Source organism: Haliotis asinina, chromosome 8 (assembly GCF_037392515.1).
Source record: "Haliotis asinina isolate JCU_RB_2024 chromosome 8, JCU_Hal_asi_v2, whole genome shotgun sequence".
Taxonomy (NCBI): Eukaryota; Metazoa; Mollusca; class Gastropoda; order Lepetellida; family Haliotidae; genus Haliotis; species Haliotis asinina.
The window spans coordinates 12,471,692-12,484,367 of record NC_090287.1 but is presented as its reverse complement, the minus strand read 5'-3'; the positions used below and the strand labels follow the sequence as shown (position 1 = coordinate 12,484,367).

The 12,676-nt window shown below is 42.3% G+C and overlaps 1 protein-coding gene across 2 annotated transcripts; it reads right to left on the bottom strand.

Annotated features, from left to right (window-relative positions):
* Positions 1-331: 331 nt before the first annotated feature.
* On the bottom strand, positions 332-10,931 carry LOC137295460 (serine/threonine-protein kinase VRK1-like). 2 transcript variants are annotated; one of them, XM_067826842.1, is made up of 11 exons: positions 10,813-10,931; positions 9,983-10,056; positions 9,575-9,706; positions 8,856-8,905; positions 7,619-7,688; positions 6,705-6,898; positions 5,844-5,951; positions 5,257-5,386; positions 4,469-4,589; positions 4,100-4,164; positions 332-3,537 (listed from the first exon to the last, which is right to left on the bottom strand). In XM_067826842.1, the coding sequence occupies exons 2-11, from the start codon at positions 10,014-10,016 to the stop codon at positions 2,804-2,806; spliced, it is 1,638 nt and encodes a 545-aa protein (XP_067682943.1). In that variant the 5' UTR covers positions 10,017-10,056; positions 10,813-10,931; the 3' UTR covers positions 332-2,803. The 2 variants fall into 2 exon arrangements, with proteins under 2 accessions (XP_067682943.1, XP_067682942.1); XM_067826841.1 differs by lacking the exon at positions 10,813-10,931 and adding an exon at positions 10,579-10,710.
* Between the last annotated feature and the right edge of the window lie 1,745 nt (positions 10,932-12,676).

The following is a 12,676-nucleotide window of genomic DNA, read 5'->3' as shown; positions in this document are numbered from 1 at the left end:
ACATTTTCACTCAAGTATGCTTAGAAAATTCATTCACGTTTGTTCACTAAGAAACAGCTCCTTCTCAAATGAGTAAGCCATTATGGTTTTACACCTCTTGAGCAACATTCCAGCAATATCATGGTGGGGAATACCAGAATGGGCTTCACCAATTATACCCATAACGGGAATCGAAACCGTGTCACAGTGATAGGAGAATCGAACCCGGATTTTCAGCGTGACGAGCGAAGGTTTTGTTTATTAGGCAACCCCACCAACCCGCTCCACAAAGGAAGGGTCTCATGAACCAACTACCTTAAACAATGTAAATATGATATGTATAAACGAAATGTTTTATTTTCACACTGTTTATTGAATCTCCATGGACAAGAAAACAATTAGAACACAGAACATGACGAACAATTATGGCACACTGCTGAGGACAATATTTCCCTCGGCTGTCATCAGTCCATGCTTTGATTGGCGCTTTAGAAGCTGGTGAGTAACTATAACAGCAAGATACCCTATGGATGACAACTTTTCATATAATGATGCGACGTTACGGTAATAATGATGTCATTGTCAAACAAGAGTCTTCACAACAGTACCAGAGTCTATACCATCTTGTCATAATACTTAAAACACTGTATTGTCACCATGTTATATGAGATTTGTAAAACCGTTTTTAAAACGGTAACGTGAACATAAAACTAACACACCACCAGGAACATACTCTGACATAAAATATAATTCTATGCAGTATATTTGCTGATATTTATAGTTCACATGTCATCAGCATTAACTGAATAACACTCCCGACTACACCCACCGACTGTCCCACAATTATCAAATATACTGAACCGCAAAAGAAACGCGAAATTTCCAAACGGTACTTTCAAGTGTAAAATGTAGTGAAAATTTATTGAAAATAAAACTGTAGATAACTCAAGACATAAAAAAAGTTTTTTTCTGCAACAACTGCAGGAAGTAACCTTAGGATCCTGAAACGTAACGCCAAAACGGAGCACATCTGAGCGCCATGGATAGAGGTTGCAGACATTTTTAGAGGTAGCCAAAATGCACGTGCATCTCATGTTGCCTCTGGGTATAAGACTGAGTGGAGAGTAGACTTTTGGCAGTTGTTGTCTGGAAGAATCAAGCATGCCACGATTGACAGCAGCAGACGTTTTCAATGTCCACGTCAGTACCATCCACCGTCTGAACAGCGTTCAAACACCACCAACAGTACTGCAAACCATGCTCGCACTGGACGCCCCCGAGTGACCACTCCGAGACAGGACCGCTTCATCCATAGGCAACACCTTCGAGATCCCTTCAGGTCAGCCTCCTTGACAGCTCGACAGACTATTGGCACCCGACAGAGACCCATCAGCGAGGATACAGTACGACGGCGCCTTGCAGCACACAATCTTCGTTGCCGTCGTCCTGCTCAAGGGCCAATCCTCATCGCCCGTCACCGTCAAGCAAGAATGCAATGGGCTAGACAACACCAGCACTGGCGGCATCGACAATGGAGGTCAATAGTCTTTCGTAATGAGGGCCGATACGGTAGAGTGAGGGTTTGGCGTAGGAAGGGTGAACGTTTCAGAGACGATTGTGTTGTGGAGAGAAATGCATGGGGTGGTCAAAGCATCATGGTTTGGGGTGCAATAGGGCTGGATCAGAGGATAGGACCCCATATGTTTCAAAATTTTGGTGCAGGACGAGGGAATGGCATCACAGCTCAGCGGTACATCGACCAGATCCTCAGACCTCACATCGTACCATTCTTTGCACGTCACCGGAATCACGTGTTCCAACAGGACAGTGCACGTCCCCATACAGCTAGGCTAACTATGGACTTCTTACGTCAGCACAACATCAGAACCATGCCATGGCCAGCCCTCAGTCCAGATCTGAACCCAATCGAACACCTCTGGGATGACATCCAGAGGCGTCTGAACCAGGTGGTTCCAAGACCGACAACTCGTGCTGATTTGCAGGCAGCTTTCCTCAGAGTGTGGGCACAAGTACCGATGGGTTTCGTGAACCGCCTCATTCACTCGATGTACCGACGTTGTATGGCAGTGTTAAATAGTCAGGGAGGGCATACCCGGTAATAAGCATGCCATGACTACTTTGTGCCAGATTTTCTCATGAAAACACAACATTGTGATAGTGTATGCTAGCTGAGGAACTAATCATGTATCATTTTTTACCTATGTGTTAATGAAATTAAAACACTGTTGACTATTACATGTCTCGCGTTTCTTTTGCGGTTCAGTATATGTGACGAAATTCATTTGTGACTTGTATTCTTTATGTTGTGAACCCTAGTTCCAGCTCCCCAACATATTTCGGGACAGAGAGGAATCAAGCGAATCAAGCGATACAAATTGGCGAGGGATTCATGTAAATAAATGTACATCAAAATATAAAAAAGAGCGGGAATGCTCCACATGTATTTAAAATATGATGTATAAATGAATGATAATGTTTTGGCAAACACTGACCCACCCATTCTATGTTAAACTTGACCAGTGTACTTCATAAAATTAGGCTTTGTTTTGGTCAGAATTTACCATGACCGTATGATGTCCATATCCCTTCCCTATAACTATAAACCCTGTTCTGAGAGCGTACTTTACAATACAGGGCTATCTGAAATATTGTAAGAGTCTTCATAAGCAACAATCTGGTTCTCCTCAAAACGTTTAAGATCGGTCTTCATCGAAAATTGAGGGCAGATGTATTATCAAGGCTAAAAGCCATGAACAATACTGTTTCATCAAAACTTTAAAACAAAACGTCAGTATATACTGACCTATTCTAAAACAAGACGGTCGATTTCATCCGTTAGACTCGTGAGATTAAAGTAGCGAGCTTCCTGGCGCAGTTTTCTCAGGTCCTGTGTGGTTTCAGGTAGTGTCGTCTGCCCGTCGTCGCGCAGGAAGTTGAGGATGTATGGGAACAATGTCGGGTCACGATCAATGAAAGGGATGTCTTGATGCTCTACAGCTTCATGTGCAATATCGACCAGCCTGGAGGGATACTTCTGAAGAGTCGTCGAATATGTCACAAACTCTGTACCTCCGACGTTGAGGGTAATCTTCGTGGTGGGCCTCGTTTTCATGCTGTGTTTTTTATCAGGTTTAGAATTCTCGCCCGTGTCCCTCCCACTGCCTCGACTTATCATTACGGGTTTCCTCCTCTTTATTTTAGGATTCGTTTCTTTTGCATGGGAAGCTTGTTTTGGAGATTTACCGTTTGGGGATTTTATTTGGTCGTCAACCTGTGTTTCCTTTGATACACCAGCGCCTGCAGCTTTACTTGTCTTGGTTGTTTTCACACCTGCAGTTGGTTTAGATATATCGGAAACGGGTTGGGGTTCTGGGGTTTTGTGACGAGCCTTGGAACCCTTGGATTTGGCAGAAGCTGTTGTCTCCTTTTTCTTTGGCCCTTTGACAAGATCCTGAAGTAAGGTCTTCAAAGTGTCATAGCTGGGCTTCTCCTCATAGTCTAGACCACAGACATAGTCAAAGTAGGACAACAACACTCCTGGAACAAACAAAAAGGTACCTTGCCAGATTATCATAGCAGGGTTCCGATGGTTGTGATACAAATCCTACTTTCGGTATGACAATCATCACTGATGTCTCAGCATGACTAAAATGAAAACTGACTCGACTCATTCAGTATCTGAAATAATGTTTCCAAGGCGATCTGTCATTCTCTCATACAACTAATATTTACTAATAAAGTGATGTTTACGACGCCGGGAACATTGATAATGAAAAACTGGTTTTAGTGAGAAAACAATTACAACAAAAACATAAAAAAAATACAAAAAGAAAAAACTCAAAGTGACACTTGTCGTATAAACAACCAGCACAGTAGTTTAGTTGGTAAATATGAGACTGCCGTGTTAATTTCACCCTTGTAGTTCTATATCTTAAATCCTCACTATCTCCAGGGCTCACATATCGTTTACTGTAGATTTCTGGAAGTGCAGAGGATGACACCTCTTGTGCTGATGATCTTAACTTGACAAGCCCGTGTTAGTATCACTGGATATACATGTACACCAGATACATAGGTTCTGCTTGAAAAATGTCAGTACCTCTTGCCTGCGGGTCATCTATCCATGAAAGTGAATCCGACTTTGATGCTATATCCTCCTTGAACCTGACCCAATCCAAGAAAAGAGCATGTATTACAGGATTAAGTCTAAAATAAACACGTGTCCCCAGTAAATACAGTAAATCAAATGTGCGTGGAAACCAAGAACTCAATTACTGGCACCAGGCGACCCTAGTTAATATACTGATAGGCTAGTAGATGAACTATGAAAGTCATGGTTATTTGTCAGAATTCAGTTACTTATAATGAAATCGCCTATGCGTTTTACTGGTTGCTTTTAGAACAACACATACGGCAGGGTTAAGGTCCTTTGTATAAAATTGAAAAATATATAATTTTTGTAGCTTACTTTATTTTTGAATCTCGGACATAGTTCTTGTCCTGGGGTTTGTCCTCCCAGGGCAGTCTGCCACTTAGCCACTTCAGCAGACAGTAGCCCAGCATCTCAAGGTCCCCACGTCGTGACTGATCTGTGGACAGATCAGAGATTATAGCAGGAATCAGGGTTGTCGGGGGAAACTGTTACACCATATAGTTTGGGAATAACCCAGGAGATAGACATATGGATGACCGATTGCATGTCCTGACAGAACGGTGTAGATCCTGAGCATTCGATGAGGCGTCATAGCATTTATGGACGAGGGCTACAAAATACTGTCATGATTAGTATTTATGGACGAGGGCTACAAAATACTGTCATGATTAGTATTTATGGACGAGGGCTACAAAATACTGTCATGATTAGTATTCCACATATTAGGTATTGTCACGTCAGACAGAAATGACAAACAGGGAGAGTGAAATGTCAACCCTACTTCACCAATTTTGATATTATGTTAAGATGCTGTAATCATAAAGATGACAGTCAGTTCATGGCGTTATTAAATTTTGAGAACATCTTAAGGGATTGTTCTCAATCAGTGCGACGGTCGGGATTTGCATGGTAATGGTCTGTTGAGACACAATCTGACATGCTCCATCCTACAGTTCATTGTGGACATGGACCTACTCAAGAGAGACACGATAACGTGCATGAACCATGTCAGCGGAAGTCTTTCGACATTGACAGCTGAAGAATAATTCCAACTCTGATCTTGGCAGCGGGCATTGTACACTGTCAGACGATTACTGGCTTACCGGCTCCTCTGTGCCCATCCACGCCCATGTACAATGTGGGGCAATCCGGCAGGAACTTGCTTTCCTGGTATGACTTGTGCTTGTCATCTACCATGTATTTTTTTGCCAAGCCGTAGTCGATAAGGTGCACCTGGAAAAATAAGTAACCCTGGCAACCCTTCAAAAGACCACCTGTATTACAGTGGGCATTTATTGTGAACAAGGTATAGATACTGGTTTATAATACACAGTTATAATACACGCAATATTACAGCTGTGTGGACGGGTCTGAAACACAATCCAGTCGTGCACACATCAGATGGATGCTCGTGATGTCAATCACTGGACTGTCTGATCCACACTCTGATTATTTATAGACCGACGGCACATAGACCGGAAGATATGTGTTAATTACGGGAACTTGGCCACCAATTCCGTTGGTGGCCTCTTTGGACAAGTATGGATTCAATTTCAAAACGGATCACAGTTCACACGATTAGAATACAGCTGATTTTCTAAAGGTAGATCGGGACGGTACCCAAACATACAGACTAGAGTACTGCGGGCAACTAGCTATTACTGGTCTATTGGTGGACCCTTATACTAACCATTTTCTCTTTGCCAGTAGTCCCTTTGCTATCGTCGACGATGATGTTGGCGGGATGGATGTCACCATGAACGTAGTGGTGCTCGTGAATATACTCTAGACAGTCTATCTGCATAAAGGAGAGGCAAAGAAATGGGGGTTTGTCGTGATTGAAGAGAAAAACGAGTGTTAACCTTCCTTTAGAGTTTTATGGTAGATAAGTTCAGCTTATGGAAACAGATCCCATCATATCTGCAGTAAACATCCCATACATCCTGACACCTAACAAACAGAAAAAAGTCATGACATACTGGCGATACTCGCTGATTATTCATCATGTTTTGTATTTCCTTAGAGGGACAAAGAATTAAAACAAGACAATACTCAGTCAGTAACCCACTGAACTTAAAAACAGAAAATTCTAAGGGCATCATGGGGTTGCAAAAGTGGTGAAAGAAAAACATGCTCAAAGTTTATTGGAACTGGTGTGAAATAAAACGTTTAAAAAGTCAAACGTCAAATCGTTTGCTTTAACTGCGAAAATGAGAACGGACAGTAACTGACGAAGTGAGGGCATTCCGCTGCCCGTCAGTAGGTTCAAGGAAAACGTTTCAGTAATTATTGGAACTGGTGTAGAAAATGTTTAAAAAGTCAAACGTCAAATTGTTTGCGTTAAGAGATAAAATGAACCGACAGTGACTGAAGAAGTTAGGACATTCCGCTGCCCATCAGCAGGTTCAATTCACGTTCCATGTGGGCATGATAACGCCCAGTCACATGACCACAACACTCAACACTTTATCCCTACTGCACTGTTCCCTGGACAAGCAGGGTGTGCTGGGTGGGTCCGTTCTGGCAAGGAAATCCTTAAGGTTTATTGTACCAGAGCGATGGCCATGTTGGAAACGTCCTTGAATGCCAGCATCTTCCCTGTCCCCAGCAACGTGTCAAGGTCAGTCCCAAGCCGCGGCAACACCAGGAACCTGTAGACCTCACCCTCATGGTTATGCATCCCCTGCCCCCGGGGTGCAGGGATCCCTAGATAGGACAAGCCACGATCCTTAGTCCACTTCTTAGCTGTAATATGAACACGTATATGACATAAGCTACACGGACACGTAAGATACGTGATGGAACGTTATTCGTGTCGCTGATCGCTTAAAGCGTCGACTGGTTAAAGCGACCGATCGTCTGACTGAAGACCTGGGTTTGATTCCTCACATGGGTACTGTCTAAGGCTCATTTCTAGTGTTCACCGCCGTGGTATTGCTGAAATATTGCTAAAAGCGAAGCAAAAACAATACTCGTCGCTGACTGCTGAAAAATACCAGTGTCTCGTCAAGTATTGACGATAGGTGCTTTTCTTTACTGTAGATCCTTAACTCACAACACATTGCTTAGTGTGTATCTGAAATACACAATAAGCCCTTTGCTATAAAGCCACTGTGAGCAATAGAGGACATCAGAACAGAGCCTCATTTTGGGAGCAAATCCTCCGCGTTTTCATGTCAGTTGACTTGAGACTGTGTACAATATATACTCTGCTATTAAACCATTTCCCAATCATCAATACTGAATGGTTAACATTTCATCAACTAAGAATGGTTAAAGCATCCGCTGGTCACGCTGAAGGTTCGATGGCACACATGGTTACAATACGTGAAGACCGTTTCTGATGTCCCCCGCCGTTATACTGCTAAAATATTGCCAAAAGCGGCGTAAAACACTATGCACTCATCAATATAACTCATCCCCGATGGTCAACTCTCTCCTGAAGGAATATCAACATATACAAACCTAATTTGGCAACTCCCATTCCCTGGTAAACCACATTCTCGTTGAACAGGTGGCCACTGCTCTTTATTTCCTGAAAAATAAAGCCCAGGCAGTGCCACAACGGCTGTTGCAAACCAGTGCTTGCCAACATTCCCATTTTCCCTTGCGTCGTGTTGTCTGTAACTTACATTTTTCGTTAATACAGCGATAAAGAATAAATGTGTCCCGATATAGTGCATACTACAAACAAACCTATACCTTGCACCTTATTCAAGGTTCGTCACAGCCTATGTACTTTTTAAGATGGAACAAAGACACTTTGTGCATCTGCTTAACTGTTGTTAACCCGTGAAGGTTCCGGGCTAGAATAGGCCTTCAGCAACCCATGCTTGCCATAAAAGGGGACTATGCTTGTAAGAAGCCACTAACGGGATCGGGTGGTCAGGCTCGCTGACTTAGTTGACGCATGTCATCGGTTCCCAATTGTGCAGATCGATACTCATGTTGTTGATCACTGGATTGTCTGGTCCAGACTCCGATATCTACAGATCGCCGCCATATAGCTGGAATATTGCTGATTGCGGCGTAAAGCTAGACTCACTTTTAATCTGGATCTGCTGGTGTATTGCCCGGAGTGTTTTACCTCCAGTAAGATCGCACCATGAGTCCGTTTGGATTTGTGTGTTTGTGGTTACGTTTTTTGGTTGTTGACCTGCTTGGAAATACTGCTAAGCAGGCTGCCAAGCATTCATTATCGGCATTTTCAGTTGCAGGTTGTCCTACTAGATGCCGATTCCGATTCATTATGCCCTTTAAACTATCACAGCAGTGATATAGCTGTTATAATGTTCTAAGTAGCCTTGTACAAAACTCATTGATTTATTGCTCACGCTTTCTACTATTCTGGAAAAATTTATATATTAATAACTGGAAAAATATCATTTATTAACCGGACGTTCTCACTTACATACCACAGTCAATCTAAAGAGAGAACACAACAGCTAATATCCATGGATAATACACACCAACCACATCTTGAATCAACAACCATGCACTATCAGCATTAAGTGGCTAAATGACACCAACTGCATGGTCCATATGCCTACACAGCTGGGTTGCCATGGTACCACTATATGATTAACATTCCTGGGAACGACCCTGAGGACAGCCTTCTTGCATTATCCAAACAAGTTGCACACTTTAGGAAAGAAACAATACTCAGAGAGCTACCCTAAACAGTCAATGTTAAAAGTCTCACAATTTTGACGACATCTTCTTCCGACTTTGATGCAGCACCATCGGATGTCGCTGAAAAAAAAGATTCAAAGCATTAAAAAAAAATTTTGAAAATTGGGGCTTATGTAATTCGACATCAATCATTACGAATTAAGATATCTTGTTTAGTTTAGTCAGGAGACCAGGCAAAAGGAAGCACACATCCATGGTTTATTGAAGTTATGATGTATATGATAGGTATTAAAAACGGTATTTAATATATTGCGATGGTCTCACAACAGGTGACGTGCAGATGAGGCGCCGACGATAACATCACTGGGAACGTAAGCGCAATTTCTCAGTACACAATAATGCAGCATTCACAGTTTGATGCCTGTTTTTGTTTTCCTCAGTAGTTTATACGTTAGTGTATGCATAACACTATATTTTGCACAACCTGCATGTACATAAGGCGATCTGGTCAAGGAGAGCAAGCCGGTGGTGGCATGACAAACGACCCATTCCGATGGGGTACAGTGACATGACCGACTGGGTCACTGACCAATAATAAGCATGGGCACAACAATCCAAGCCGGGTTGACATCTGACTTCTATTATCTCTCAAGCTCACCAGCTCTATTGTTTCGAGCTCATATTTTTACCATATGTGAAATCCGTACTGTTTCCAGGTCAAATTAACCACACAGAAAGTATTTAAATTCTCAAACAAAAGCATGATATAAATTTCAACGAGAAAACTACCTGCGTATATAGGTCCCATGTGGCCCTCAGCTAGTTCCGATAACAGACGCCATTTCTTCCCCAGTGTGTCTTGGAGTACCTCGCCCGTCAAGAATGGACGGGCTCTTTTCGCCTTTGGCGATTTCACTGGCTCTGCAAGTACATTAAAATGAACCATACAGGCAAAAATAACTAAACATGAAATGCCATCTCAATGAAGGTCCGAGTACGAAAAAAAAAAATGATTTTAATGTGAAAATGATTCTGCTTTCAAATTGGGTACAAAGCTTTAAATCATTGCTGGTATTGCCCCAGCTAGAAAGGGGAAGCAACTCGGCACAGCGTGTCGTGGCTTCTCAGATGTACCGATATTTGTAAACAGAAACTGATAATCTCTTATTTGGGGTTAATAGGTTAATAGACACGAACCAGCGTTTTTGCTTTTGGGGAGTCGTCGCTTCATATCGGTGCCTTTGTGAAATCGTCTTATATACAAACATCAGCTGAAAGAAGACAAACAAAATACATTTTGTCAACACGGACGTATGCGGATTCAAAACATTTGTAGAATCTATATCCATTAAATGTACTTTAAAGTTGTTGGGTTTTTTTTGTTTAGTGTAATTTCCCGTACATTCATTTGAATATATCTACCTAAATAAGATCTAACATAAAACAGTGGTTACTGGAACGATATGGATTTGGCATGTTTTCTAGCTGCAAGCGGTGAGACTTTGGGAGCATCTTCACAGTGTTCACGTGCCGCGTGACTTTGTTATGCATTTTGACAAGAAGTGCGTTTATATGCATGGTGAGTGTGTGCTGGTGAATAGCCTACCCGATCCTGCCCACAGTGTAATTTTGTGTATCGATGTGAGTTATGCATTAAGAGACATCAGCTAACTATATCGTGTTGTACCAGCCTGTCGCCATGCTGGTACGAAGTAGGCAGTACGGTCGACATGAATAGCGATTTGTGATGTGCAAGTACTGCATCGATCGTGGGGTTTAGTTTGTTCAGCTACCTTATCAGATGCAGATATAGTCGCTCCTCTCGGTTGTGTTGGTCAGAGGAAACATCTCTGCTTAAACTACTCGCTGTCGTTGCGAATGTCAGGTTCGTCCGCCATGTGTAATGAAAGTGAACTTCCGGGTGTCACCTAATTTCGCTATAGTGAAGCCTTACGCCAGTCAGGAAACGCACAACCCAAACAAAGGCAGACCTATTCTAGGTAGCCAGCGGGCTTCTAGAAACTTACCTGAAAAGATGCAATAAAGTGATACCCTACAAACCGCCAGAGTGATTCTACTTTTAGTTTGGCAATGCGTGTAGGCCTATTAATTGTATCCTTGGGGTTCGCCGTTCAAAGGTGAAGTTATTTTCACCCGGATGTTTGTCAACTATACAGATAAGTTTGTATACAAACAGAACGTTATGGCGAAGTCAAAGTACGTCCCCGCGGAAAACATACGTGAGTAAGTAAGAATATATATATGGGCAAGAGCAAATGGTTTGTTGCACAGGGGCTTGTAAGGCTAAAACAGTAAAAACGGCCATCTATGTATTGTCACTAACGGTGTCTTAGCACTATCGAGTTATATATTGCTAACAGTGAGTGAGTGAGTTTGGTATTACGCCGCACTCAGCCATATTCCAGCTATATGGCCTGAAAAAATCGAGTCTTGACCAGACAATCCAGTGACCAACTGCATGGATCTGCGCAAATGGGAACCGATGACATGTGTCAATGAAGTCAGCAAGCCTGACACCCGATTCCGTTAGTCGCCTCTTACGACAAGCAGAGTCTCCGTTTATGTCAAGCATGGTTTGCTGAAGGCCTATTCTATCCCGGGACCTTCACGGTTCTATAATGCTAAGACCCCGTTAGTGACAGCACATATCTTGATGGCAATTTTTAGCGTTACACGCCGCTGTGGTTTCCACTGCCTACACTGTTTAGTCTCACGTTTTCAGAGTGTAACCAACACTCGTCCATGCTTGCAAATGGCTTAACAAAATTAGCTGGATTTAGTTCAAAACGATATATACACACGGACAGTAGTGAAGCAGCAATCTGAACACACGTTGTGTTTTGTAGGATGCCTGTAATACAATAGTTTCTGATCAAAACAATAGCCAAAACTCAAATTAAAATTAAGTATGAATTTACTTGAAATCAGGAAACGGTGAATGTGAACCATGTCGGAAAGTATGCACATATAAGAACTTAACCAATCACACAGATCTCAATGATTGTAAATGTATGAATCACCACTGACGGTCACATCAGAATTTTTCTGGTGTACCACTCTCACACTGTCAATGAAACATTGAATTCTCAGCATTGAAATTATCCGCAATTTATCGTGGAGTGCGTGAATTCCACGTGTAACAGGTGGATCGTTTGTCCGAATCTTGAGTTCAAGAGAGACAAATTGATGGAGTTCATATCCATGTTCCTTACCTAGATGGTAGTGAATCAATGGTATTGCTCTGGGCAATAAAGACTTGAGAACATCCAGGCCCAGCGTTGTCATCCATCAGCGAATTTAGTTTTATGCCACAATCGGCAATATTCCCATCAATTCTAACCGGGATCTTCACTGATTGTCATCAATGAACTGCCAAGGAATGATTATCCTATTCTCCACTGCCAGGGTTATGGGAATGCAGAAAGTGCTGTACAGTCTGACAAAAATACATGCCATCCCAATAAATTCCTGATTAATTCTTAAGGGACACAGCCTAAAATGAGTTACTGGACTACTTGTGCATCCACTGATATGCTTATCCTCCAGTACCTAATATCATCAGAAATGAGCATCAATTATCTATGAAGCATCTTCTCTTGAAGAACAAATGTTTGCTGTCATACTCTGTATTGTCATACCAGATAATCTCATGGTTGACAACAGAAGCATTAATCCACACAATTGGGATATGATGACTAAAAAGTCACCACCACACCATATCTTTAGGCCCTTCCATGACAAGGGTTAGTTGATAATGTCCTTTAATTCTTCCTTAGAATGCCCCATGGATTAAACCCATCTCTGGCAACACATTGACCCTAAATGAGATTCACACGTTGCTCACATGTGGTGAACCATTGCAAGGTTTTG

Coding starts and splice junctions, on each gene's coding strand:
- LOC137295460 (XM_067826842.1), bottom strand. CDS start 10,016: ATGAAGCGACGACTCCCCAAAAGCAAAAACGCTG. Junction 8,906..9,574: donor CATGGGACCTATATACGCAG/GTAGTTTTCTCG, acceptor CTTTTTTTTCAG/CGACATCCGATGGTGCTGCA. Junction 5,387..5,843: donor CTACTGGCAAAGAGAAAATG/GTTAGTATAAGG, acceptor TTATTTTTCCAG/GTGCACCTTATCGACTACGG.